This window comes from Anser anser (assembly GCF_964211835.1).
Source record: "Anser anser genome assembly, chromosome: 4".
Taxonomy (NCBI): Eukaryota; Metazoa; Chordata; class Aves; order Anseriformes; family Anatidae; genus Anser; species Anser anser.
The window spans coordinates 36,955,405-36,979,324 of record NC_139724.1 but is presented as its reverse complement, the minus strand read 5'-3'; the positions used below and the strand labels follow the sequence as shown (position 1 = coordinate 36,979,324).

The 23,920-nt window shown below is 39.9% G+C and overlaps 1 protein-coding gene across 1 annotated transcript in view; it reads left to right on the top strand.

Moving 5' to 3' along the window:
• The first annotated feature begins 4,124 nt into the window (after positions 1 to 4,124).
• USP38 (ubiquitin specific peptidase 38) overlaps positions 4,125 to 23,920 on the top strand; it is a 44,611-nt gene continuing 24,815 nt past the window's right edge. Inside the window, exons 1-9 of the mRNA XM_083833637.1 lie at positions 4,125 to 4,981; positions 5,484 to 5,619; positions 11,189 to 11,318; positions 11,559 to 11,660; positions 13,939 to 14,097; positions 15,199 to 15,392; positions 16,021 to 16,114; positions 16,959 to 17,065; positions 18,135 to 19,479. Coding sequence (XP_083689763.1) covers positions 4,297 to 4,981; positions 5,484 to 5,619; positions 11,189 to 11,318; positions 11,559 to 11,660; positions 13,939 to 14,097; positions 15,199 to 15,392; positions 16,021 to 16,114; positions 16,959 to 17,065; positions 18,135 to 19,479 — 2,952 coding nt within the window. The 5' untranslated portion in view covers positions 4,125 to 4,296. The remainder of the gene's footprint in view (positions 4,982 to 5,483; positions 5,620 to 11,188; positions 11,319 to 11,558; positions 11,661 to 13,938; positions 14,098 to 15,198; positions 15,393 to 16,020; positions 16,115 to 16,958; positions 17,066 to 18,134; positions 19,480 to 23,920) is intronic.

Genomic DNA, 23,920 nt, shown 5'->3' with positions numbered 1-23,920 from the left:
GTCACAAATGACTTTGCAGTCAATCTACTTTTATTATTTTGTCAGATAACTGGGCTGATGTATAACTCTGTTTCTATAAACAGGCTATTTCCTCATCAGGAATCTGAACTTTATCAAATGTATCATTTATCAAAGGAAGTTCTTCATACAGACGTGGCTTTTTTGTTTTGTTTTGTTTTGTTTTAAGAGCGGTTTGTACTTGAAAAAGAAGTTCACCATTGCGATTTTTTTCCCTGAAAATAGTATACATCATTGCATATAAATTCCTACATAATGCCACATTTTCATATGAACACACTCAAGTTGCATTTGTATTGCAAATGTATGCAGGCAAGATAGTCATTTGCACAAGTGAAGTAGATAAAGGATTGCACAAATTCATGTCTTTTGGCATAACTTATTTTGGTTCTCTGTATTTAAGCATCTAGCCTCACACATCCTAAATATAATGCAGTTTATGCTGACTTTAAAATCTGGGACACTTACTGTGAACCTTCTGTGCCATACAAAAGGAAAAAAAGAGATATATAGCCCCCAAAAGTTCACTTTTCAGACGGTCAAAAGGGCTTTGAAAATTTTGCACATCTTACCAGCGAAACGTGAGGATTTGGCATATACGTTGCCTCTGGGTACTTGCTGTGAGAGTCTAGGTACAGTAAACCCTTCTGACCTCTGTAGGACTTTACTGACACAGTTCTAAATTTCACAGAGACACAAGTGAAGAAGAATCAAGGGGTGTCTAATGAACAGCTAAGTTTTCAGTTGTCCAAATATCAATCTAACTACCATTGGCACTTTCTTTAGGGCATGCAATGAGATAAACATCAGCAGAAATAGTAAATGCAGTAACAATAATCAGTTGTTCATTCACATAATTGAGACTGGATAGAAAGAGTGTATGAAGATTTGCCAGTTATGCTTTTGAATAAAAGTACTGAAAAAAAATATATTCATCACAGTCAACCAGCTGAACCCCTTACTGAGAGTATTTAATAAAGAAAGCAGTTTCACCTTGCAAAGAAGCCTGAGTCTATGTACAATACTTCAGACAAACTAACCCCGAACCATACAGAACCATGAAGATTTCTTACTCCTGGAAACTTCCAGTAGCAGATATGGTCTATCAGTTTACCTCATACCTCTCTCTTTTAATACATTAACTTTCTGGCCCTGCAGTCCATGCTTTTGTCTTTTAATCCCAACAGAGGCCTGATTCTCTTTAAACTTTTCAGCATCTTGGCCCAATACTCAGGCAGCTTATTGCCAGATTACTGATGAGGAACTACCTAGGTCTCCCAGAGGCCATTGCTGAACTGCAGCCTTTAATGACAGTTGTTAATAGCCACTGATTTGGCTGAAACTAAGGTTACCACTCATATTCAAGATGGTTACTACACAGGTTTTCTGAATCCCTACCACGATCTCTGCAAGCGTCTCTGTTACAGCAATGGAAAACTAATACTGAATTAGTAATAAAGTCACGTTCAGTCAAATGTTGCTCCTTGCATTGGTGAATATGTATGTTATATATGTAAAACTGAATCGTGACAGATTATACCCACAGAAGAGAAAACAGCTCTTCAAATCAGAGCTTCTCTCCTCAAAAATAAATAATTGCATTGTGATAACAGGTTTTACCATCAGTAAGACACTGAGGCCACATGCTGTGCTGTCTTGATTTCTGGATAAATAAACCTGTGCCCTGTTGTTTTTTCGATGAATAAGCCTTTGGGACATGTGACAGTGTACGACTGGAACACAGTGATTCAACGTTCAGGCGTTTTTAATCAACACTTTGAAAATTAAAATAATTAATACTTGGTAAACATTATGTAATTGAACCTTACAGCACCTAGCTACTACTATGCATACTTCGCAGATACCAGCCCTGCAGTTAAACAAGCTGCTTGCTGCCACCAGTGGACTTGATATCAGAGCCACGATTAGCACTCCAAAGTTCGTGACTCACGGTGCAGTTTCATGTTACAGTGAAAGTAATCTAACAGCAAGCTGTGACTGAAAACAGAGGCCTGTCCACCAACTCCCCCGTGCCTCTGCTGCCCATCTTCAACTAGATTTAGCAGACTTGCAGCTACACGGCCATGCCACATGCTCAGCACCAGATGCCTCGAACCTACTGCAGTTATACGGGGATCCTACCTCTCAGGGAGACTAAATTCACCATACGTGCTATGTGGCTATCTCCATACGTCAGCAGCAAGTCCAACATGTTAGACCTGTTCATATGGGTGGAATAAGGAATGGGCAGATGTTGTGTCTAGAGCCTTGCCAGCCCTTAGGGAGGCCCTGCGGGAGAGCCACATTTTCCTTACCTAGAAAAGGTTCTGCTAGAAATCAGCCATCTCAAACATAAGGTGTGAAATGTCTGTAGGCTGACAGGATATCTTTAGCCCAGGGTTCTTAGTAACAGGTTTCCTTTCTGTCTTACTTTCGTTAAGATTTTTGAAAGAGTAATTATTATTTAGAATTGTTAATAATCTTTGTTTGATGAAACATAACTGTTTTTTTCCATTACTTTTTCAGAGTAAACATTTTAAAACATTTTATTGACTGAAGAATTCACTTATTTTCATTTGGTCATGACTTAGTAATATATTGATATATTGAAGTTAAATTTCATTGAGAACAGAGGAACAGTTTGTGTTCCAAAATTTAGCTCATATGTATATACTGGTAATTGCATATTTAATGGTCAGGCTGTAATTAGGATCATTCCCACAGTTCAGGTTATTTTTAGCTATTGTCATAAACATACGCAGTGACTCAACCAGCCATTGTAACTCTTAACCACTTGTTTGTCATTACTAGTTCTATTACTGGAAATAAGTTAATTAAATGAAGAGTATGTATACTTGGTCATCTGGATGCAACCAAGAGTCTCCATGTTCCTACATTAGTTACCTTTCCCTCTCTAAAACTATATGACTCTGGCTATCAATTTTAGCTTTTCTTGGGTCAGTAGATTTTCAGACCTTTCTGTGGCTATCTTTGGAGAAATTGCCTCATCTACACGGTGATCCCTTAGCCCAAGCAGCAGGCAGAGTTCTCCCACTCGTGGCCATCATGTAAACCAAAGAGAAAGCACTGAAGACCTGCTCAGACCTTTGGACTCCTAGCTCACAGAAAAAACTGATCCTGCTGATCTGTAGCTGCTCGTGTTTTCTGCTTTCCCCATCTCTGGGGAGATCTCTGGACCTGCAAGCCATCCACATTTCCAGATTTTCAGAAGGCCATTCCAGCTCTTTCACATTGGTTTCTGCTATTCATGGCAACTGCCCCTCTCATCATCATCCCTCCATGGTGTGCCCCATGAGCCTGCCATACCACCTTGCCTTTCTTCACTTCTTTTTGTTTCTCTTTCTCATACATCCTGACACATTTGAGCAACTCTGGAGCTACGTAATTAATAAATCGATGGTAATATTATCTGATACTTTTAACTACCTTAGAAAAATCCCTAGGCCAACACAACTTGTACAGGAACACAATGACTCTGCCATGGCAATTTTTCTCGTGTGTTGCGATTTCTAGAACTGTTACAGGTACGAGGAGCAAACAGAAAACTGGAGCATGGAGGAGCCAAGTTACGGCTGTGTGAGCAGTTTAACGGCACCGTCGGAATATTTTATAAACGGTGGAGTCGATCTTTAAGTTAACTCTGAACTTCCTGGCTCGGTGTTTTTGACAGCTGTGGTACTTAAGGCTTTGCGCTGGCGTTTCTTTGAGGCTGCGGGGCGCTCCGCTCCCCTCCGCTACCACAACGGCACCGCACTCCCCTCAGCCCGACGGCCGCCATCCCGGCCGCGCCGCCATTGCCCGCCCCCCCCGAAGCCCCGCCCCCGGCCGCCATCACGGCCGCCCCCGCCGCCGCGCAGCCCTGCCCCTCCCGCCGCGCCGCACCGCCCCCTGCCCCTGCCGCCCGCCATTGGCCGGTGCGGCGGGGGGGGAGGCGGGGCGGCACGGCCTTTGCGCCGCGTCCTGCCGCCGCCGCTTCCCGTTTGCGCCGCTCCGCTTCCGGGTCGGAGGGGGGGGGGCGGGGGGCAGCGTTCGGCAGCCTCCGTTGGGGCCGCGGCGCCGCCCGGGCGAGCGGCGGGGGGGCGCAGCGGGCGGGCGGGCGGCGGCGGCAGCCGGCGGGGCGGCATAGCGCGCCGGGGCGGCGGCAGGGCCGCGGGGAGGCGGCGGCGGCGGCCCCCGCCGAGGCCCGGTGCCGAGCCGGTCCTCCTAACCGTCCGCCGCCGCCGCCGCCTCTCGGCCGATGCGTTGGCGGCGTCCGCCATGGACAAGATCCTGGAGGGGCTGGTGAGCTCGGCGCACCCGCTGCCGCTGAAGCGGGTGATCGTGCAGCGGGTGGTGGAGCTGGCCGAGACGCCGCTGAGCCGGGCGCAGTGCCGCGCCATGTTCGCGCTGGGCACCCGGCTGGTGCTGCAGGGCCCCGACCGGTTCCAGCGGCAGGTGGGCCGGCAGGTGCTGGAGGCCTACGGCCGTTACCACCGCGCCGAGTTCGAGGCCTTCTTCGACCGCGGGCTCGTCCTCGGCCTCCTGCAGCGCGGCTACGGCGAGCTGAGCAACCGCGACCCGGCCATCCTGGACTACATCCAGGCCGGGCTGCGCCTCATCATGAGCTGCCCCTCGGTGCTGGAGCTCTTCGAGCTGCTGCAGGTGGAGGCGCTGCGCCTGGTGTGCGAGCGGCCGGCGCCGCCGCTCTGCGCCCGCCTCTGCCAGCTGCTGGGCGACTTCCCGCAGTGCCTGCCCCGCGGCAGGAAGCTCTCGCTCGCCTTCTGCCAGCAGCTGGTGCGCAGCATCGCCCACTTCCAGAGCCAGGGCAGCCGGGAGGCCGAGCTGCGCCTCTACGTCTCGCAGGTGACGCAGGTGAGCGGGCTGCTGCGCAGCGTCTGGAAGGCCGAGCCCGACACGCTGCTGCCCTCCCTGCAGGAGCTCTTCGCCGTCATCTCGGCCGCCGGTGAGCCCCGGGCCCGGGAGGGGCGGAGCGGAGGGAAGGGGCCGCGGAGGTCCCGCGGCGGGCGCCTCTGGCACCCAGAGAGCGCTAGGATGCGGTGTCTGGCCACAGGCACTCCGGCTAGCCAGGGGTTGCTGAGAAAGAGCATGCGAAATAGCTGTGCAGGGCTCACGTTAACATCCAGCACACCAAGCAGTCGTATGGCACCGCAGTTTGCAGCAAAATGCATCTCTCAGCCACGGAGGGAGAGGGGGAGGAAGTTGGCAGGTTGTCACTGTCTTGTGCAGATACTGAATGAACAAAGGGCGCTGTAATTCAGCGCTCTTCGTGTGCTTAACCCATTGAAACTTCTCTCATTCCACCCTGTGTCAATATAACATTAGGTTTAGGCTAGACTTGTTTCAAAACTTCACAGCTGCAGTCAAGCCGTTGCGAAAATCAAGTGTAGTTTTCCTGCGGGGATTTCTGTTCATTTCTTACAATATGGCCTGTTGAACTATTGCAGATACTTCATTTGAACCCTCGGTTGCACTGGCAAGTCTTGTGCAGCACATACCATTACAGATGATTACAGTACTCATCATGAGCCTTACTACAGATCCGAATGTGAAAGATGCAAGTATGACTCAAGCGCTATGCAGGTACCGTATTTCATTGGGAAGGGGGAACACTGTTGACATTGCCTTTTTTGAAGTTATTTCTTGCTTCAGTTTAAAAAAAAAAAACAAGGTATGAGGACACTTCTAAGATGGCATTCAAAGTTACACTGTTTGTCATGTTAAACTTGTTTATATTGCTGATACCATGGATGTTACCAGCAAGGTCTCAGTTTAAGGTTACTGCCTTCATTGCTAGTATGGCTTTTTTGTCACACTTTGCTAGGACAGAATGAAGAGGAAGTATGAGCAGAAACTAAGAGGAAGCCTCCTGTGTTGCTTTTAAATTATATATTCTTTTTAGATATCCCACTTGATGGGAGACAGCTTAAACTAGGAAACTTGACGGGTCTTACTGTCAAGCTGAGAAATAAGGCCTTGTTTTCTGAAGATTAGCCTTTCCACTTTTCCAAGATGTAGATTGTCTCTCACCTCTTCTCCATCTGTAAAGAGAGGAATCAGAAATGATATTTACTCATTTCTGCTTAGCTATCTTTATGACTTTTCAGTAGGATTTGTAGGTGACAGCCTGTTTACATCTTCGCTCAAGTCTCCGCAAGTTTGACTGTTGTCAAAATGATGGAAGAATGGCAATGATGTAAAAACAATTGCATAGTGTACTTCCTGTCAATAATATAGACATGATTGCACATCAAGCTTAATAGCACTGTGAACATTGATTCAGATTGTTGTCTTGGCTAGTATCTGTAGAAAGGTGACAACTAGAGAAAAATTAAGACCTTGGTGATATTTACTGTCTTCCTACAGTCTATGGAGGAAGCTTGTGTTGAGCCCAGACAGAAAGATGAGTAAAGCAGTGTAATAGGAAGCTTTTAGAAATTTGTATTGTATTGTCTTTTAATACTGTATAAGTATCCTGTTTTCAAACTACATCCATGTGAATGTAGTATAGCGCTTAGATTCCTACAGTATAGTACTTATGTGTATCTTACTGAAATACTGAGGTTGTTTCTGAAAATAGTCATTGTGTTGACTTGAAATTGGGAAGCTGTACGTCATTTGAAAGCATAATATTAATACTGGTATTTAGAGACTTTAAAAGAATCACCTTGACTGAACAGACTTGTACAAAGGCGCATGCCCAGTCTAAAATTCAAAGCTGAGAAATTCAGAAGGTTTTGTGTGTACTAATAACTTGCCAGTAATATACTGGTGATTGATTTTCATGTTTGTGTAATTTTAATACTTAGTGTTATTACCTGCTTCAGCACAATGGGATTGTATAATTGTACTTCTAGAATGGCTTCTCTGTATGCCTCTGCTTAGGGAAGTAAGGCAGTGCTGAGCTTAGGGTATAATAGGAGCTGTTATTATCAAGAAAGAGCTGCCTTGTAATACTAGCTCTGGTTTTCATCTTGCTTTTGAAAGGGCTGTGCAGTCTTACTTGCCTTATTCATGGAACAAATGCTTGACATTTAAGAGTCTCGTTCTACAATCACAGGACTGACTGTTTGGGAACCCCTTGTTACTGTTGGTTTTTAGATACTGTTGTGTCAATGTTGTATCCAGTTTTGTTTTCTACCTCTGGCTACCCTTTGCAGTAATTACTTGCTCCCTTCTGCTTTAAAGGAGTGCTCTTACAAAGGGGGTAATGCTGCTGGAATGTCTGGAGCACTGAATGGCCATGTTGTCATAAGGCTTGCATCATTCCCAGGAGGTGCAGAACTCCAGGCATCTCAAAGCCTGTGTTGAGAGTCACCAGGGCTTTGAGACTGCAAATTAGAGGCCTGTTTACTTGGTTCCTAAGGGTAACTTTCATGACACTGCATAGCCTGTCTAAAATTGAGTACAGATTAGTAAATAATGGGTAATCAGCAGATAAATTCAGTTGGGGTGAGGGGTGTTATATCATGTACAGATGAGTATAAGAAAGGGTGCTGTTTTTTGGCACTGAGGTGTTCATAATTGACTCAGCTGCCTCATTAAATCTTACCTGAAGCATCAGTGCAGAGAAGCAGGAAGTTGTTGAGTGTCCTCTGGGATGTATGACTGCTTTGAGGGTTTACTTCAGAGGTTTCAGAGGAAGTTTGTTAGCCACATTCAGAAGCATAACAAGAATCATGCTTCTTGTTTGCACTGTGCCCCAAATATCTTTAAGAGAAACTGAATTTTGTTAGAGTGAAAATGTCTAGGTATGACCAGGCCCTCTGTCCCATTGGTCAAGATGTAAGAGATGTAAAGGTTTTTTTTTTTTTTTGGGGGGGGGTGTGGGGAAGATGCCGAGTAATTTGAGCTTTGTTGTTTTGTGTTAATTGTTTTTTTCTAATGTGAGAGATTTGCATCATTGAGTGTTTGTCTGATAGTGCTAAGAAGATATCTTTGCAAAAAAAAAAGATACTGTTTAAGGATGCAGAGATCAACATTTTATTTTTTCCAGAGATATCAAATACTATTGTGGTTAGGCACACATGGGTAACAGGCCTGTTCCTCATAGGGTGGTATGAGGCAGAAGGATCTCTCAGGGCCTTTAGGATGTTCTTTTGGTCAAACAAAAAATCTTCCATGTTTATGCATGATCACCGTGTCCCATATTAGTATCTGCCTTTGTGTTAAAATGCAGTAGCAATTGAGGAAGTGCAGCAGAGACTATCTAGTAACCTGAGAGTGTATCATAATCTACCAGATCCCAGATTTTGTTTTTAAGGACAGTCCTAAGCATGTCTGCAGGCTTACCCATGTCCTCTTTTGGCTTTTGTTTCTTGTCTTAAGAACATCAGCTCAACTTTCAATAGCAGAAATAGATTTTAAGGATGGGAGTTGAATTTGTTCAAAATTGATGTCTATCAATTACATGGATAATGAGCCTTTTCTTTGCAAGGTTAGTCATACTCAAATGGTAGCTATCGACCTATTAGTAATAGTGGTGAATAGCTTAATAGTTAATTATACTGAATAGAGGTGACGCAACATGGCAAGTCTTGTGACCAGAGTGTTGGGATGAAACACAAGGAGCCCCAGCTTCTGCCCAAAAGCAGTGTCTTTCATTTGGAGTTTGAGAATAAGTGTGGCTGGAACTGCGTATATTAGCAGGATGGTAACCAGAATACATTATAACCACTGTTCTGAAGCAGGGCTCTATTGAAACACTCTTTAGTTACCTAAAAAGTTAATTAAGAAAATTGAATATACTGTCATTAGTCTAATCGACCTTGCAGGTCTTTGTGTCACCTACACAAAGTGTGTCACTTTGAAAAGTACCAAGTCTACAAATTGAAGGGTGGGTGCTGAAGAGCACGATGGTATGTGACGTAGTGATCTGGTTTTTAGGTGAATGTTAATTCTTTGCAAGCCAAAGGAGTTTTGGCCTACATTGGATTCCTCGTTTTATAAAGCATATGAAAAGGCTGCTCACAAAAAACATTTTAATATAACATCCTGAGGAAATGGGAGCTTTATGTAAATTCAGAGCAAAGAATACTGTTGGCATGTTTCTTCCGAGTGTTTTGTAGTGATATTGAAGAAATACAGGTAGATCTGTACTTGATTCTTAAAGTAAACAAAAAAAAAACACAAGACAGCCTTAATGATTATCTTAAAGAAGCCTTCCAATGTCATGTATATGAGTAGTTCCTAATTGCAAGATATATGGATTTTGGGATGTTTGTGTGCTACACGTTTTTCAGATCTAACTTACAAACTAGATGTAAAAGTTGTTTGTTTTTTTTATGGTAATACAGCATGCCTGCAATACACGTCTGGTATTGCTAAACACTACTCTTTTAGCTTGCGATCTTAGGACTGAAACCCTGATTTCAGTTTGGAGTACTTCATTTGCCAGGAAGACCATAGGATGTGACTGTTTTCTTTCAAATTGATCACCACAAGCCATGTGGCATGGGTAGCAGATGATTTTCAGACTCCTTGTGTTGATAAATTCTCTTAGAAAGCCTTGCATGCAATTCTTCACCATAAAATTCATCTGTCCGGGTTTCAGATGACTGAAACTGACTTGAAACTAAATGCTAGAAGTTCTAAGATCTTACGTAATTTGATATTGGTTCCCCTGTCAGTAGTTTACTTTGTCTGAGTTTGCTACAACTTTGTACTTGGAGCAAAAAAGAAAAGCAGCTTGTGCTCCCTTTCTGTGTAGTGCTTATGAGATACCTCTTATCCAAAAGAAGCTATGCAGCTGTGCCATGTTAGCATTCTTCTACATTGCAAATCAAAACAGGGAAGATAGGACTGCTTAAAACTATTAGATTATCTTTGTTCCTTTTGGCTGCTGATGACAGGAGACAGTAATATGTAAAACCTTTTGGATATGTAGTGTGTGGCAGGATACATTCATATAGTGTCCATGTCTTTTCAGTGCTTTCTTCATTCTGTTAAATAGGCTAGAAGCCTGCTAAATGAACCTATTCATAGTGATGCTGACTGCTAGACTGGTTACTTGTAATCTGTTCAGCTCTGCTTAGAACTTCAACTCCTAAAAAAATTAATATTTGAGGAGCTTTTTCTGTGAAAACAAAGAAATAGACTTGTAACTTCCCTTTTTCACTGAATTATAGAACAGAATTGTAGCCTTCTTTAGATTGAAAGCAGCCTTTGGAGGTAATCTCGTCCAATCCTGCTTCAGAGTCAGACTTTGTTGCTCAGGGCCCTTTTCCAGTTAAGAGCTTTCTGCACAGATGGAGGTGCTACAGCCTTGCTGCAGACCTTGCTTCAATGTCTGGCCACGCTCATGGTGAAAGAAATTTTTCCTACAAGTCTGTTAGTGCTACTTTTCTAGTCTGAAGAAGGAGATCTTGTGGAAAACTAAAGATAATCCAAAACTTTTTGGAGCTGAGTCTTTAGGGGAGGGGACTGGGGAAGAAACCAAGTTTTGGCTGGCATTGCATTATGATAGCGTCTGTGTCTTAGACTTGCTTCAAGTAACATGCCTGTCTGCCTTGAGTATCAGTGTAAATTGTCTGCTAATTTAAAAGGATAGGAGGAGGTTGTTTTCAGCCCTTTGTTGCATATGTTTCATTGTATTTCCTAGGCACAGCTAAATTCCTTTCACACTTGTTTCTTAGCTGTATCGAAATTCTTCCTTTTGGGGCATGTGTAGACCATAGGCTGCTGATCTGCTGATAGCTATTATAAGGTCTTTGTAACATCTGCAGTACTTAACGTTACTAGATTTTGCCTTTTTTAACTTAGTAGTCAGTTTTGTTCTGGTTTGTGTGGTAAATGCTGTAGGAGGGCTGGTTGCCAATTACAAGCACTTTGTCATTTTCAGTTGTTTCGGCCACAAAATAAAAATTTTATCTTAATGTCTGTAAAAACTGAGTTCATTTTTTTTTAAATACAAAAATATGTAATACTTAATTTTATGTTTATGTATTTTTAATTATCTATTTAATGTATTAGTTGTTTATATAGCAATAAATTTGTGGAAATGTAACCAAAATTATCTTACGACTTACTAATACCCTTCCGTTATTTCTTGTGAGCGTGTGTGTATAGAATGTTTTTGTTGAGGTCAAAATCAAGTGGCATATTGTTTGTTTTGTTGGTTTATTTTACTAAATCATTTTTCATTATCTTTCAGGATGATTGACTGGTTGTCTTGGCCTCTGGCTCAGCACGTAGAAACTTGGGTGATTGCACTGCTGAAAGGACTAGCTGCAGTCCAGAAATTTACTATCCTTATTGATGTCACTCTGCTAAAGATTGAGTTGGTATGTTGGAAAAGAACAAAACTGAAGGAGAAGGAAAGCAATTTGTAACAGAAGCAACAACAGGCAATTGCATAGCTGTTATACACTATTTTATTGTCCTGCATGGATTATGTAAACTTGTAACTTACGGTTACGTGTAACTTTGTTTCAAATGGTTGAGGATTTCCAAGTCTGTTTACATTTTTACTAGGATTTCGCTTTCTACATTTACTGAAAATAAATGTTTCGTTGTTTTTTTAGGTATTTAATCGACTTTGGTTTCCTCTAGTGAGGCCTGGTGCCCTTGCTGTCCTTTCCCACATGTTACTTAGTTTCCAACATTCTCCAGAAGCTTTTCATTTGGTAAGTTACTGATCAAATGATTTTCAGTTGTTTTGAAATGTAATTCATATGGGCTTTTTAAATTGGGTGCAAAGAGAAACAGAATTGAAGTGCTTGGATTTCATCTTTGTTTCAAGGTTCCGGAATCAGATTTCTGTGGGTTACAGGCCACTAGGCTTTCTAGCTGCCAGGTTCAGCAACTCAATCTGTAACTGGAAACAATGCTTTGTTCTTCCTTGTATGTACATATTTCTGGCAGTAGCATCTGGGGACCACATTCTGTCTTTGACTATGTACTTCTAGAATGACATTTCACATGGTGTGAAGTCTACAGGTAAAGCTGGGCTGTGGGTTGGTCTTTCAGGCACAACTGTTTGGAGAAAACAGATAACCAGTTACATTGCCTGCTATATATGACCTAGTTGCCCTGGATAGATGTGCAAGAGCAAGTAGTTCAGTTTAAGAAAGTTATGTGATTGTGACATAAGTGTGTACAACCTGAAGGGCGCTATTTTTAATGGCCACTTCTCAAAATACAAGTCACCAGTTAAAGCAGTATGTATTAGGTTATGACAATGACTGTTTACATTTGTACAGCAAGATGTGTAACACCTTCCCTCTCCTCAAATTCAGTGCCTAGCTGGAAGTTGCTTTTAAGTGAAATATAGGTCTTTCAGGTTTGATTATAACAACATCGTGGCACACAGTTTCTTTAAGCTGTCCCCAGGGCTCTTAGGCTTGAAGTGATCTCAAATGCTTCGCTTTCATTGGTGTCAGAGTAATTGTCTTAATGCCTGTTAAACTTGTTTTAATAACAAAAGTGGTGACTTGCTTTTGAAGTCCTCGAAGAATGTTCTCTTGTACTTAAAATATGTAACTCAACCACAGTTTGTTCTGGAGTATGACACTTTAGTTCAACTTCAGCCGAAAGTGGTGCTTCTGTATATATACCAAGTGTAACTTTGACTATTATGCAGTGTGCCATAAGAAAGACTTTGATTCTCAATTAGACCTTTGGACTTCTACATTCTGGTCTTCCCACATGGCTTGTCTGTACAAAATTATCACATCTTTGGTTTAATTTATGCAAGTCTCATTCTTGGAAGTTGACGCTTAGTCGTTGCTGTGTATGTGTGTTTGTGAAGTGAGAAACTTTTAATTGCAGCTTTCACTGGTGACTATGTGGTTGATACAATAATTTATCTTGGTATTTTTGTTTTCAAAGAGTAGATATCTTGCTTGCAAAAGGAGTAGAGTTTGTTTCTGAGATATAAAAATATTTATACTTACAGAACAACTGCTATTTGAGAAAGTGACAAATGAGTATTGTGTGCCTGGCCCCTCTTAGTTTGGTGTTTTCAAGTATACTGGTTCATGTAACTTATGTACTTGCCTAAAATGATGGCATTCTTACTTTTTTTGTATACTTTCCATCTTTACTGCAGAACAGTTTTAGCTGTTCGTGATGGGAAATGATTGCATCCATTTTTTTCCACAGTTAATCCCATTTGATCACTTAGAAACAAAAAAGTGTCCAAAATATTTCGGTTCAGTGGTAAGTCCCTACTCCTAGGGCCCACACTGAAATAACTTACTACTTCTTATGTTTGAAGACTAACAAATAAGACTTTTTACATTAAAAATACAGACAGGACTGTGTTGAAGAGGGGGAAAGAGTTAGATTAAACATTGTTTTTATAATGAATTTAAAGTAGTAATGAATTTGAACTAATTCCCAAATAGGTTACTACTCCTATGCTAGTTTTTTTAGCTTGTGATAAATTATTTTGGTTTGAGCCCAGTTCTATCACTAGGTGGAGCTGCAAACCAGTTTCCGTCTCCTTAAAATCAGATGAACACCTTACCTGCTTGAGATACCAAGCATTAGATTCTGTTAAAGAGAAATTGAGACTTTTTTTTTAAAAACTCTATGTATGAAATTAGGACAGGATACTGAGCTGTTAATGGTGGCACAAAAGCAAAATGTTTGTTCTATTATCATTAATAAAATGAGTACTTTGAACATGACTGTTTAAAAACTTGACATGCATCTTCTGAGTTCATGAAGTTCCAAAATTTGGTATATGAGCAGAAGGCAGCACTGAATGATTGTGCTGTTTGAAAATTGTCATGGGTAAAGAATCATGCATGCGTTTTTCTGGTCACTGTTTCTCAATCACTTGTAACCTTAAGAACAAAATGTTCCCTGCCATTTAGGGTGTGGAAACAGTAAAGTTGTCTGTAGGAAAAAATTTGAAAATTGAATTGCTGTTTAATACTTTCTTTTTCCGTCCTTTAGGTTGTGCCACACGTGGTCAGCTTGGTTCACTCCTTCAAAAGTGATGGTTTACCTTCCAGTACAGCATTTTTGATGCAGTTGACTGAGTTGATACACTGTATGATGTATCATTATTCAGGTTTTCCAGAGCTCTATGAACCCATTCTGGAAGCTATTAAGGTATATTAGGAATGCAAAGATGGTGGGATGTTCCTGTTTTGTTTTCCCAAACATGAAAGCTATAATCTGACAGATCTAAATTGTTTAGAACATTGACTAGGAAAAATGAATTAACCACATAATCTATTGTTGATTCTAACTACTTGAAATTAAAAAAAAGTCCTGATTGTCCAGGAGATGATTGTAACAACCTTTAAGAAAAGTCCGTAATTAGAGCCTTTATTAAAAACATAATCTAATTTCTTCAGCCTCGTGTACCTAACAATGTCTTTGCAAGGTTTATTCTAGACAATGCATTTCAACTCAAACTAGAAGCTGTAACTATTCAAATATAAGTTCAGGCTGAGGGGTACTTGGAATGGCATAATTCACTCACTATTTCCAAAACTCCAAGTAAACACTACATCTTAATAGTGCAGTCAGTATTGCATGCCTCTGTTGGTAAAGGATACTGGCCTATACTGTTTCAAAGCCAAGTTTTGCTTTTTTGAGACAATGTTTAATTTACATAATACATATTTTTAATTACTTAAGAGAAAAAGTCATAAACTAGGGTGTTACTGCTTGATTTTATAACAGTGGTATTTCACTTAAATGTTTTGAAGCCTAAAAAACCCCCTATCAACTTCACTTCAACTATTTCGGACTCTTTCATTCTTAATTTTTTTTCTGATTTGACAGCAGGAATGTATCTCCAGAAAAGGTTATGGATGTTTTGAGGTTCTATTAATGCATGGAATTTGCAAGGTAGTTTAGAGGGGCAGGAAGGATTGTGTGTATGCAGATCAAAGGTGTCTACCAGTCCCTTATTCGTGTCACTTGCTAGTTGACAAAAGAAGCCCTGAAGAAGAGGATTCAAGGATTTGGTTGTTGTTGTTTGTAATAGGACATTTTATTAGCTTTTGACTTGCCAGACATTTCTGCTGTCAGTATTTTCAAAGACAATAGCAGCATGTATACGCTAGGCTAGCAGAGGTGGCAAAAGCCTGAAGAAGAAGTTAAGAGCAAGGGAAGATAAAAAAAAAAAAAGACTGCTGGGTGGCAGTACCTACAATAAAAGCAAATATATGAGTCTATTAAATGTGTGTGTTTCTTTTGTAGGATATGCCCAAACCCAGTGAGGAGAAGATAAAGTTGATTCTCAGTCAGAGTGCCTGGACTTCTCAATCCAGTTCTTTGCCATCTTGTCTATCTAGACTTTCTGGAAAATCTGAAACTGGGAAGACAGGTCTAATTAATCTGGGAAATACTTGCTACATGAACAGTGTTATTCAGGCACTTTTTATGGCTACAGAGTAAGCCCTTTTTTACCAGCTCTTTTCATTGCAAATTGATTATTGCAGTTTTCTTGCCTTTCCTTGAATATAAACATGTCCTGGGTTAGTCAGCTGCCTAGGGCTGGGTGACTTTCTTTGCACTTAGATGCTTATTGCTTTTCTAAAATCCATCTCTGTGGAACTGCAGTTTTAGCTGTTAAAAATCCTCATCCTTTCTGTCCATTGTCAAAGATGTATATGCAATGAACTAACTAAAGCATTTTAACGCTGACTCAATGCGTTTCTTCAGTGTCTAAAATGAGAATTAAATGTCTGTCTTCCAGGTCCTTTCTTTTCTTTGCTTTCCTTAATATTTTAAAAGTTTCATGGTGATGCTTTTTTTACAATCTGGAAGCTGTTGGGGGGGAGGGTGTTGGGGAGTCCTATCTTACACACTTAAATATATGAAGAAATGACTTTGTGCAATGAGCTCCTACTGTACAGTAGCTTCACACTTCTGCACTAGAGCAGAATTCAGGGATTGAAGGGAAGTGTTAAAGTGTTGTATGTTTTGCTGTCTTTCAAACTGAAGTAATTTGAGATGGAATGATGCCTGCATTGCTGTTAGAAAGCTATGAGGGAAACTAACATCTACTTCTTATTTCAGTTTCAGAAGACATGTTTTATCTCTGAATCTAAATGGGTGTAATTCACTAATGAGAAAATTGCAGCATCTTTTTGCATTCTTGGCCCATACCCAGGTATGACAGCTTTCAATTTTTTTTAAGCTTAGATTTGTATACCAAAATTTAGGAAGTGGCATCATGCCATGGGAGTACACTACAGTACATAAAAAATAAAATGTGGTAGATTTGTAGGGGAATGAGTCTGCCTCCAAGTGTTTAGATGACATTAATGGAATTAGAGTAATCTATTTGATAAGTGGAACATCCACTTATGAACAACCAAATGACAAAGTAAGTTCTGTTTTTATAGATAGGTTGTAACGTGTTTCCTTTCACAAGGCAAAATGGAAAAAAAAATTAACTAAGACCTGAATTGATATACCAGTTGATTTTATGCAACTTCATGGGATAAAGTTTTATAGTGAATTCTACGTTAAATTTTAATGTCGTTCAACTTCTGATTTCACCTTTATTAAATGAAACACCCAAGTGTTTTCCTAGTAATAGGAAGACAAAAGACATGGATTAATACCAACAAACTCGTTGCAAAAGTCATGAGGATGGATCACCTTAAAAATAAATTGGTACTAATGAAATACTGGCGTTCTTCTGAAGTATGTTTTCTTCAAGCTTGCCAGCAAGAACATTAACTTGATCTTAAACTTAATGTCTGGCTTATGCTCCCTACACATAGAATATTTGCAGGAACCACTACTTTTCTGTGTATTAGCGGTGATTGCTACAAAACTAATGGCTAATAATTGTTTTTCTCCTCCTATGATTAAATTGTTTAAATGTACCATGTTTCATACAATTCCTTCAGCATAACGTGGTTCAGAGTCCAGCTGTTCATATCAAAATGGTATAACAAAATGTTCTAGTTTTTATTTCATTGTCTGTTTATTTCGTACACTAACAGAGGGAGGCATATGCTCCTAGAATTTTCTTTGAGGCTTCCAGGCCACCATGGTTCACTCCTCGATCCCAGCAGGATTGCTCAGAATATCTCCGGTTCCTTCTAGACAGGTACAGTTATCATGCCATTAATGAGTAGGAATCTACAGCCCTATCACATAATGCTGAGCTTCTTATTAGGAGCAGTCATCTCATAGTTCCATTGCATGAGTGAAAATTGGGAATTTTGGGTCTGTCTCCTGACTGTGTTTGTCATAAGTAGTCTCTGAAAAACTTTTCTTCATGAGTTTAATCCATGATAAAGTCCAAATACAGTCCTCTCTACACACCATTTAAAGCAGGTTGTGTTGGTGGTGATGATCTTTTTTTTAAACGTGAACTTAAAGTTGGGTGTTAGTTATGTTAGCTGTGGTCCCGTTGTAAAATTCATGTGGTTGCTGAAAGCTGTTTAGTCACAGATCTGGAATTTCATCTTAGTGTAGGCAGCTATACTCCGTATAGATTAGATAAGTAATAAAGAGTTGTACATGCCTTTATAACTAGTTGTTTATAAACAAGTGAATTAACTGTGACACAGATAACACCCACAATTTATTTGTAACTTTACTTAATTTCAGCATGCTGAGTATTTTTACTGAGTTTTGGCTTAAGCAATATGCTTAGACATGTGCTTCTGGAGAATTTTATCTCAGTTGTGAAAGTGTCCTTTTTTCCCTGTCTTGGATTACTTTTACTACAGTTTCTGACTTTCTTGGGTGGAAAATCGTGACCTTTTCTTTTCCTTAGAAGTAGTCTGGCACTATATAAATAGCTACTTCTTCTCTTACAAAACCTGACATGAAGAACAAGTCAAATGGAGACTTGATTTAGGATGATAAACTACTAAACAACATTTTTATTAAATGCATACTGGTTCTCACAGTGTATTCATTGTGTTCAGTTATGTATAAAATTTGCACAAAAATCTTTATGGTTTCACTTTATAGTTCACTTTATAGTCCACTGGGTAGTACTGAACTGTATGGTTTGGCTTGCTTATATGAACGATAACAGTTTTTTTAATGTTTCTATTCACTTAACCATTGATTTTTTTAGCATAACTTGAAAGAAGTCTCAGATGTTGCAGCTGTATTTCTTTGAACAACAGTACCACTACTTGGACTTTCTTCTTTGTCTTTAGGCTGCATGAAGAAGAGAAAACCTTGAAAGCATTGTCTTCAGCGAAGGCTCCTGAAAGTAGGAAGAATGATGAGTCCCAGACACAAGAAACTGTCCATAAAGCACAGGTATTTGCTGAAGCACCTTGTATGGGAAGTGAAGAAAGAACTCTCATAGAGAAAATGTTTGGAGGGAAACTGAAGACTACTATATGCTGTTTGAACTGCAAAAGCACATCTCAAAAGGAAGAAGCTTTCACAGATCTCTCTCTGGCTTTCTGTCCTCCAGCATCCTTGGAGAATGTTGGTTCAAAATGTGTGGACTGTTCTGAAATGAAAGATGACTGTGGGGTGGAAACAAGTACTTCAGCAACTACTCCTGCTGGAGAAACGCCTCTCAGTAGCTTGGAAATAAATGGTGGATGCGATGCAGTTACGATTGAAGGAACCACAAAAGATTTTTCTGCTGAGCCAAACTCTGAGACTAATTCTGAACTCAACAGAAGTCAAGAAAACAGGGACATGTCTCAGAGGCTAGTAGGGAAAAACACCCCATCAGTTACAGACTTACTGAATTATTTTCTGGCACCTGAGATCCTCAGTGGAGACAATAAATATTATTGTGAAAAGTGTGCCTCTCTACAGAATGCTGAGAAAACTATGCAAATCATTGAGGAACCTGAATACCTCATTCTCACTCTTCTGAGATTTTCATATGATCCAAAGTGTCATATAAGACGTAAGATCTTGGACAATGTTTCTCTGCCACTTGTTTTGGAACTGCCAGTCAAAAGAGCAACATCGCCTCTACCTGTAGTTTCAGGAGGTTGGTCTGTTGATGGTGAGGTTTCTGATATTGGAGAAAATCTTGCTAAAAAGCTTAAGCCCTCTGGTGCTGATGAAGTGTCCTGTCCACAGCCGGTGCCCTACACGCTAAGCTCTGTGGTGGTGCACTCTGGCGTATCCTCCGAAAGTGGACATTACTATTCATATGCTAGAAATGTTACTGGTTCAGGGCCTTCAGGACTGCGTCATCAGTCTAAAGCTCTCTCTTTAGTTTGTCCTCAAAATAAGTTGTTGGCAGAGGAGAGTCCTTGTACTGTTATAGAAAATGAGCTGGACACTGATATGTCAAAAGAATGGTTTCTGTTCAATGACAGCAGAGTGACATTTACCTCATTTCAGTCAGTCCAGAAAATTACCAGTAGATTTCCAAAGGACACTGCTTATGTTCTCTTTTACAAAAAACAAAATAACACCTGTGGCTTCAACACCAATTCAGCAAATGGACTCTGGGTAAATGGAGACCCTCCCCTGCAAAAAGACCTCATGGATGCAATTACGAAAGATAACAAACTATACTTGCAGGTAAGTTTCAAGTAGTATGCCAGGAGTGGTCTCCTTAATACTCACAAGAAGCAGCTTAAATAAAAAGAAAAAAGGTAGCTTCTGAGTATTCTGGTACGTGAACTTGGTAAATCACAAATCTGTCTTCCATCTTGACCTGTACTATGAAATCTGTCTAGCAACTTGATCAGCTGTCACCATTAGGCAGGAAGCACAAGGGAAAATAGTTTAAACTGGTCCATTAACCACTTGTAACAGTATGCAGGAAGAGCTTGTCAAACAGTACTAAGTTGCATTGCCTTTCATAAATTGCAAGAATGGCTGAAGTATATTAACTTTTAGTGTTCTTAAGCGTGTTTTCATTTCAAGTGACATTCATACAACTGCGATTGCCTAAATGCTCTAACAATTAAAATGAAGACCAAGTGCTAGTGACTAAATTCTGCTTTCCTTTTGCTTTTTTTTCCTCTGGGAACTCTCCCTTTTTGTAGTAGCTGTGTTTTAGATCGCTGTTATTTAAAAAATGCTGTGCTCCACATTAAAATGTGGTTTGTTTTGAGCACCACTGCTATGTGTAGGCTGTCTAGTAGTAAGTGTTTTATTTTGTGTTCCTTGGGTTAAGCTGTTCCTGGGAGTTATAGGCCTACTCAAATTAGAAAAATGAGTCAAGTTCAGATTGGGAAAGAACAGATGAATCTTGCTGTGAGAATCTTTTATAATAGTCACAGGTATTTGATAAACTTTCAGCAATTTTCAGCAATTGTGGTGCTATTTTCTGACTACTTAAAACATTTGTGTGCTAACCATCTTTGTTTATATGCTATCTCTCCTCTTGCCTATACAGGGTGGCGTAAGGCTTAGCTTCTTCAGCAGCAGTTCCAAATAATATTTTTGGTCAGAAATGCTTTCATTTCTTTCCATTTAAATATGGCTGTGTTCATCACCAAACTTCAAACTCAAAACTTCAATGGGGTTCTCTAAGTTAATATTTTAAAGACCATTTTGAGTCAATTTCTAGAACATAGTAAAAAGTTAAATTGGTCTTTTTGAATACTGCTGTACACTTGGAAGTGGAGGAAAATCAATGTGACTTTGTAAAACCTAGTCACTTGACAGACACAAATATTGTTCTGAATAGTCTTCCAGACTAAAGCTTTCTCTGTAGAGCATGTAGCTTAAATTACGTAAAGCATTGTCGTCATCTCATGTAAGCTGGCTTTAGGTTCTAAGCTATTAGTGTCCTGAAAACCTTTCCCTTAGAACTCAAGTGTCCTTAAATGGAAAAGAAGTTGTTATTTTCCTCATATATAGTGTTTTTTGTTACTTTTTAAAATTTAGTCTTTTACACACATTGAAGTGCTGAATTCTTCCATATTAGCTTCTTAGTTCTTGAGATCCTGTCCTTTTCTCAGTTTAAATGAGACTGTTTAAAAATGCTTAGTTAATTTCTTTCTCAAATTAGGTCTAGTGTTGTGATCCTCTGAATTAGGTTATTGTACTTTTGAGAAGTCTAATTTCAGTGTTTGAAGTTCCAAACAAGTATTCTGTTAAGAATATACTTTCCTATTGAGGAAGACTTCACTTTTTTGAAACATGGTGTTTTTTAAAATCCTCTACCCTAGTACTTTACTTTTATTATTGCATACCAGTTGACCACAAGATAAAATATTTTCATTTCAAATATTATAACCTGCAGTATGAGTAGCTCCCACTCCAATTAAAACAAATTAAAAATTGCTTTCTGAGAACAAGTGGAAGGTTTTTTGGGGGGGAGGAGGGGAATGCTCTGCATTGTTCTCAGTCCGCAGAACTATGGTGACCATTGAGATTTGCTTAACTGATCTGGGTCTTTTTCAGGAAAGAAATGTAATTGGTTTAAAAACATTAAGCATTTGCTTTGTATGGAAACAAGGATATTGTGGAAGCTGTAGTGGTGTTTGCTATACTTAGAACAGCTAATACAGGCTAATATTAAGTAAGCATATGCCTTGAGAAGGAAGAGATGGGCCCAGTTAGCACAAACTATTAAACACGAATAAAGCATGAAAGATCTTAAATTGGTAGACATTTAGACATAGTAGGCATCAGTTGTTTTAGCACTGAATGCAATGATAAGGTGTAGTTCTTAATACTGTCAAGAAGCTTTAATTGGTAATTTGATCACTGCTCTGTATTTCTCATGTGTATGCATGCATAGAGATGCCTCCTGTCTATAATAGGAAATGGTTTTATACACCCTAGCAAAGAATTTAGATCATGAGTGAAGCTTATCCTATTCTCAGTGCATTGTGGCTGCTTCTGCATGTTCTCTTAAGCAATTGATAAAAAGCTCTGCTTGTTGCTGGCTTGTGATCTGCAACCAGTGTGATGCAGTGATGTGGGGCTCCAGAGCTGGGAGTCATCCCTTGCACGTAAGTCATGTGCAAGATATGATGGTGTTGTTGTTAGTGACTGTCACTGCTGGTAGTAGTGAAAACAGGATTCATCTCCTCTGCAAGGAAGTCTCATAATAGATTGTTGTGATCTGTATTGTGAAAGGTGCATAATCCAAAATAAGCATGAAATAACCTAGTAACTGCAGAAAAGAAAGTTCCATTGCAGCTAAATCTGACAAAAAAAAAAACACTCAGATTTAAGATGTTTTGAAATTGGTAGCCAAAAATAACACTTTTATTTAATATCAGGTAATCTGCAGACCTATTGCTGATGCTTATATTCTTTTTTAATCCAGTTTGCTAGATAAAACTCAACTACCTTGTTTTAAGGAGTGTGAAGTTGCCATAAGAGTTCTGTGGAGGAGGGAGTAAGGAAAACTTTTTTTGGTTTGGTTCCTTGCTGCATTAAAACAAACATGTTACTAACATTTCAGCAAAAAAGAAAAACCAGCCAAGGTGCAGTGTAGCAGTTTTCCCACTGTTAGGCTTTGAGGAGACATTCTGTCTGAAGTTAAACAGCTTTTTTCAACTAACCAGGCAATTTACACAAATCCTGCTACTTAAATCAAAATTCCTGTTGGTTTCTGGTATGAAAAGTAAGTTTTGTATTCCGTAGGTATTCAGTAGTCTTTCTTTGGTATAGTTAACAGATGAATAAGAATCCACATACCGTTGGAGACTGCATAATACTGTCTTTCAAGGACAGTGGCCAGCATATCTGTTTTGACAGCTTTTTAAAAATCTTCTATATGGTTCTGGAAATTAGTATGGTTTTTGGTAGCGCAAAATAGTTTCATACTTAGGCTGTGTTTTTGTAAGAGGACAGAAAACTGTCCCACAGTTTAAATCTATACATGCTATTTTTAGCACTTACAAAAGTGCATGGATAAGTCTGTTCAGCGCTTTCATGGTAGTGTAACAGTCTTTTAGGTTCTTGGCTCCATTCCTTGCTTTCACCAGGAGGTGGTGGAGAAGAAAAGGAACAACTGAAGGTGATCATCGTGATTATGAAAATCCTGTGAGAATGGCTTGCTATTGCCTGAAGATGGTGGTGTGAAATGACCAGCTGTCACGTGAAGGCTGCCAGTGTGATCCTTAGCACCTAAATGCTCTCTTTTTGTTTCTGAAATAAGTAGAGCTTTTATTTTTAATCTTTATTGTTAGTCTTCAAGAACCCTACTCCTGACTTCCTTCCCTTGACTTTTGAGGCTCTTGGCCAATTTGAGAAAGGGATACTTAGCCACAAGCTACTGCAAGGTTTGTGAAACTAGCTGGAGAGAGAAAATGTATGTTATCTCTGAGGGAAGAGCCTATGCTAATCCTGTTATTAGACATCTCAGAAGCCATGGAGGTGCGCACCTGTAAAACAAGCTGGCAGGAGGCTATGCTTTCTTACCTCTCCTTCTAATGCAGGTACTTCTTCCTTGGGTTTTCCTGCAGCTGATTCTCATTCGTGTTCTGGAGTATTTAAGAGTTGTGGAGACCTACTCATGTTAATACAGGGTTAGCATCACAGTAACTGTTGGAAGTTAAAAGTCCACATGGAATGGAAACTGAACGCTTGTTGGTCTTGTTGCATTTTATCTGAGTATGTTGCTCATTGATGCAATTGATTAAGTGGAATGAAATTGTGGGCTTAAAATAAATAACATTGATTTAAAGGTTTTGCATTTCAGTTTGGCAACCGAGAACAAGGGCATCTTAAAAATTCTGGGATGAAAGTTCATGGGAAGTGTGTATCAATTTAATGTTCCGTTAGCTTTTGATCAGCAGTCTAATCCTTTAGAAGCATCCCGTGTAACTTTACAATGTTTCTAGCTTAAACTTAAATGGATTTAATTATGATTCACATACACTTAATCATGTTCAGCAAAATTGTACCTGTGGGAATGGCTGTGGATGTCGCCTTCAGCTTGGATTTCAACAAGGTAACCATTCAGCCTTTAGAGTCCAGGAGCTAGTGGATGTTGCTTTTAAAGCTGTTTTTACTAACTTACTAGAAATTAAATGCTTCTTGGATTTTTTAT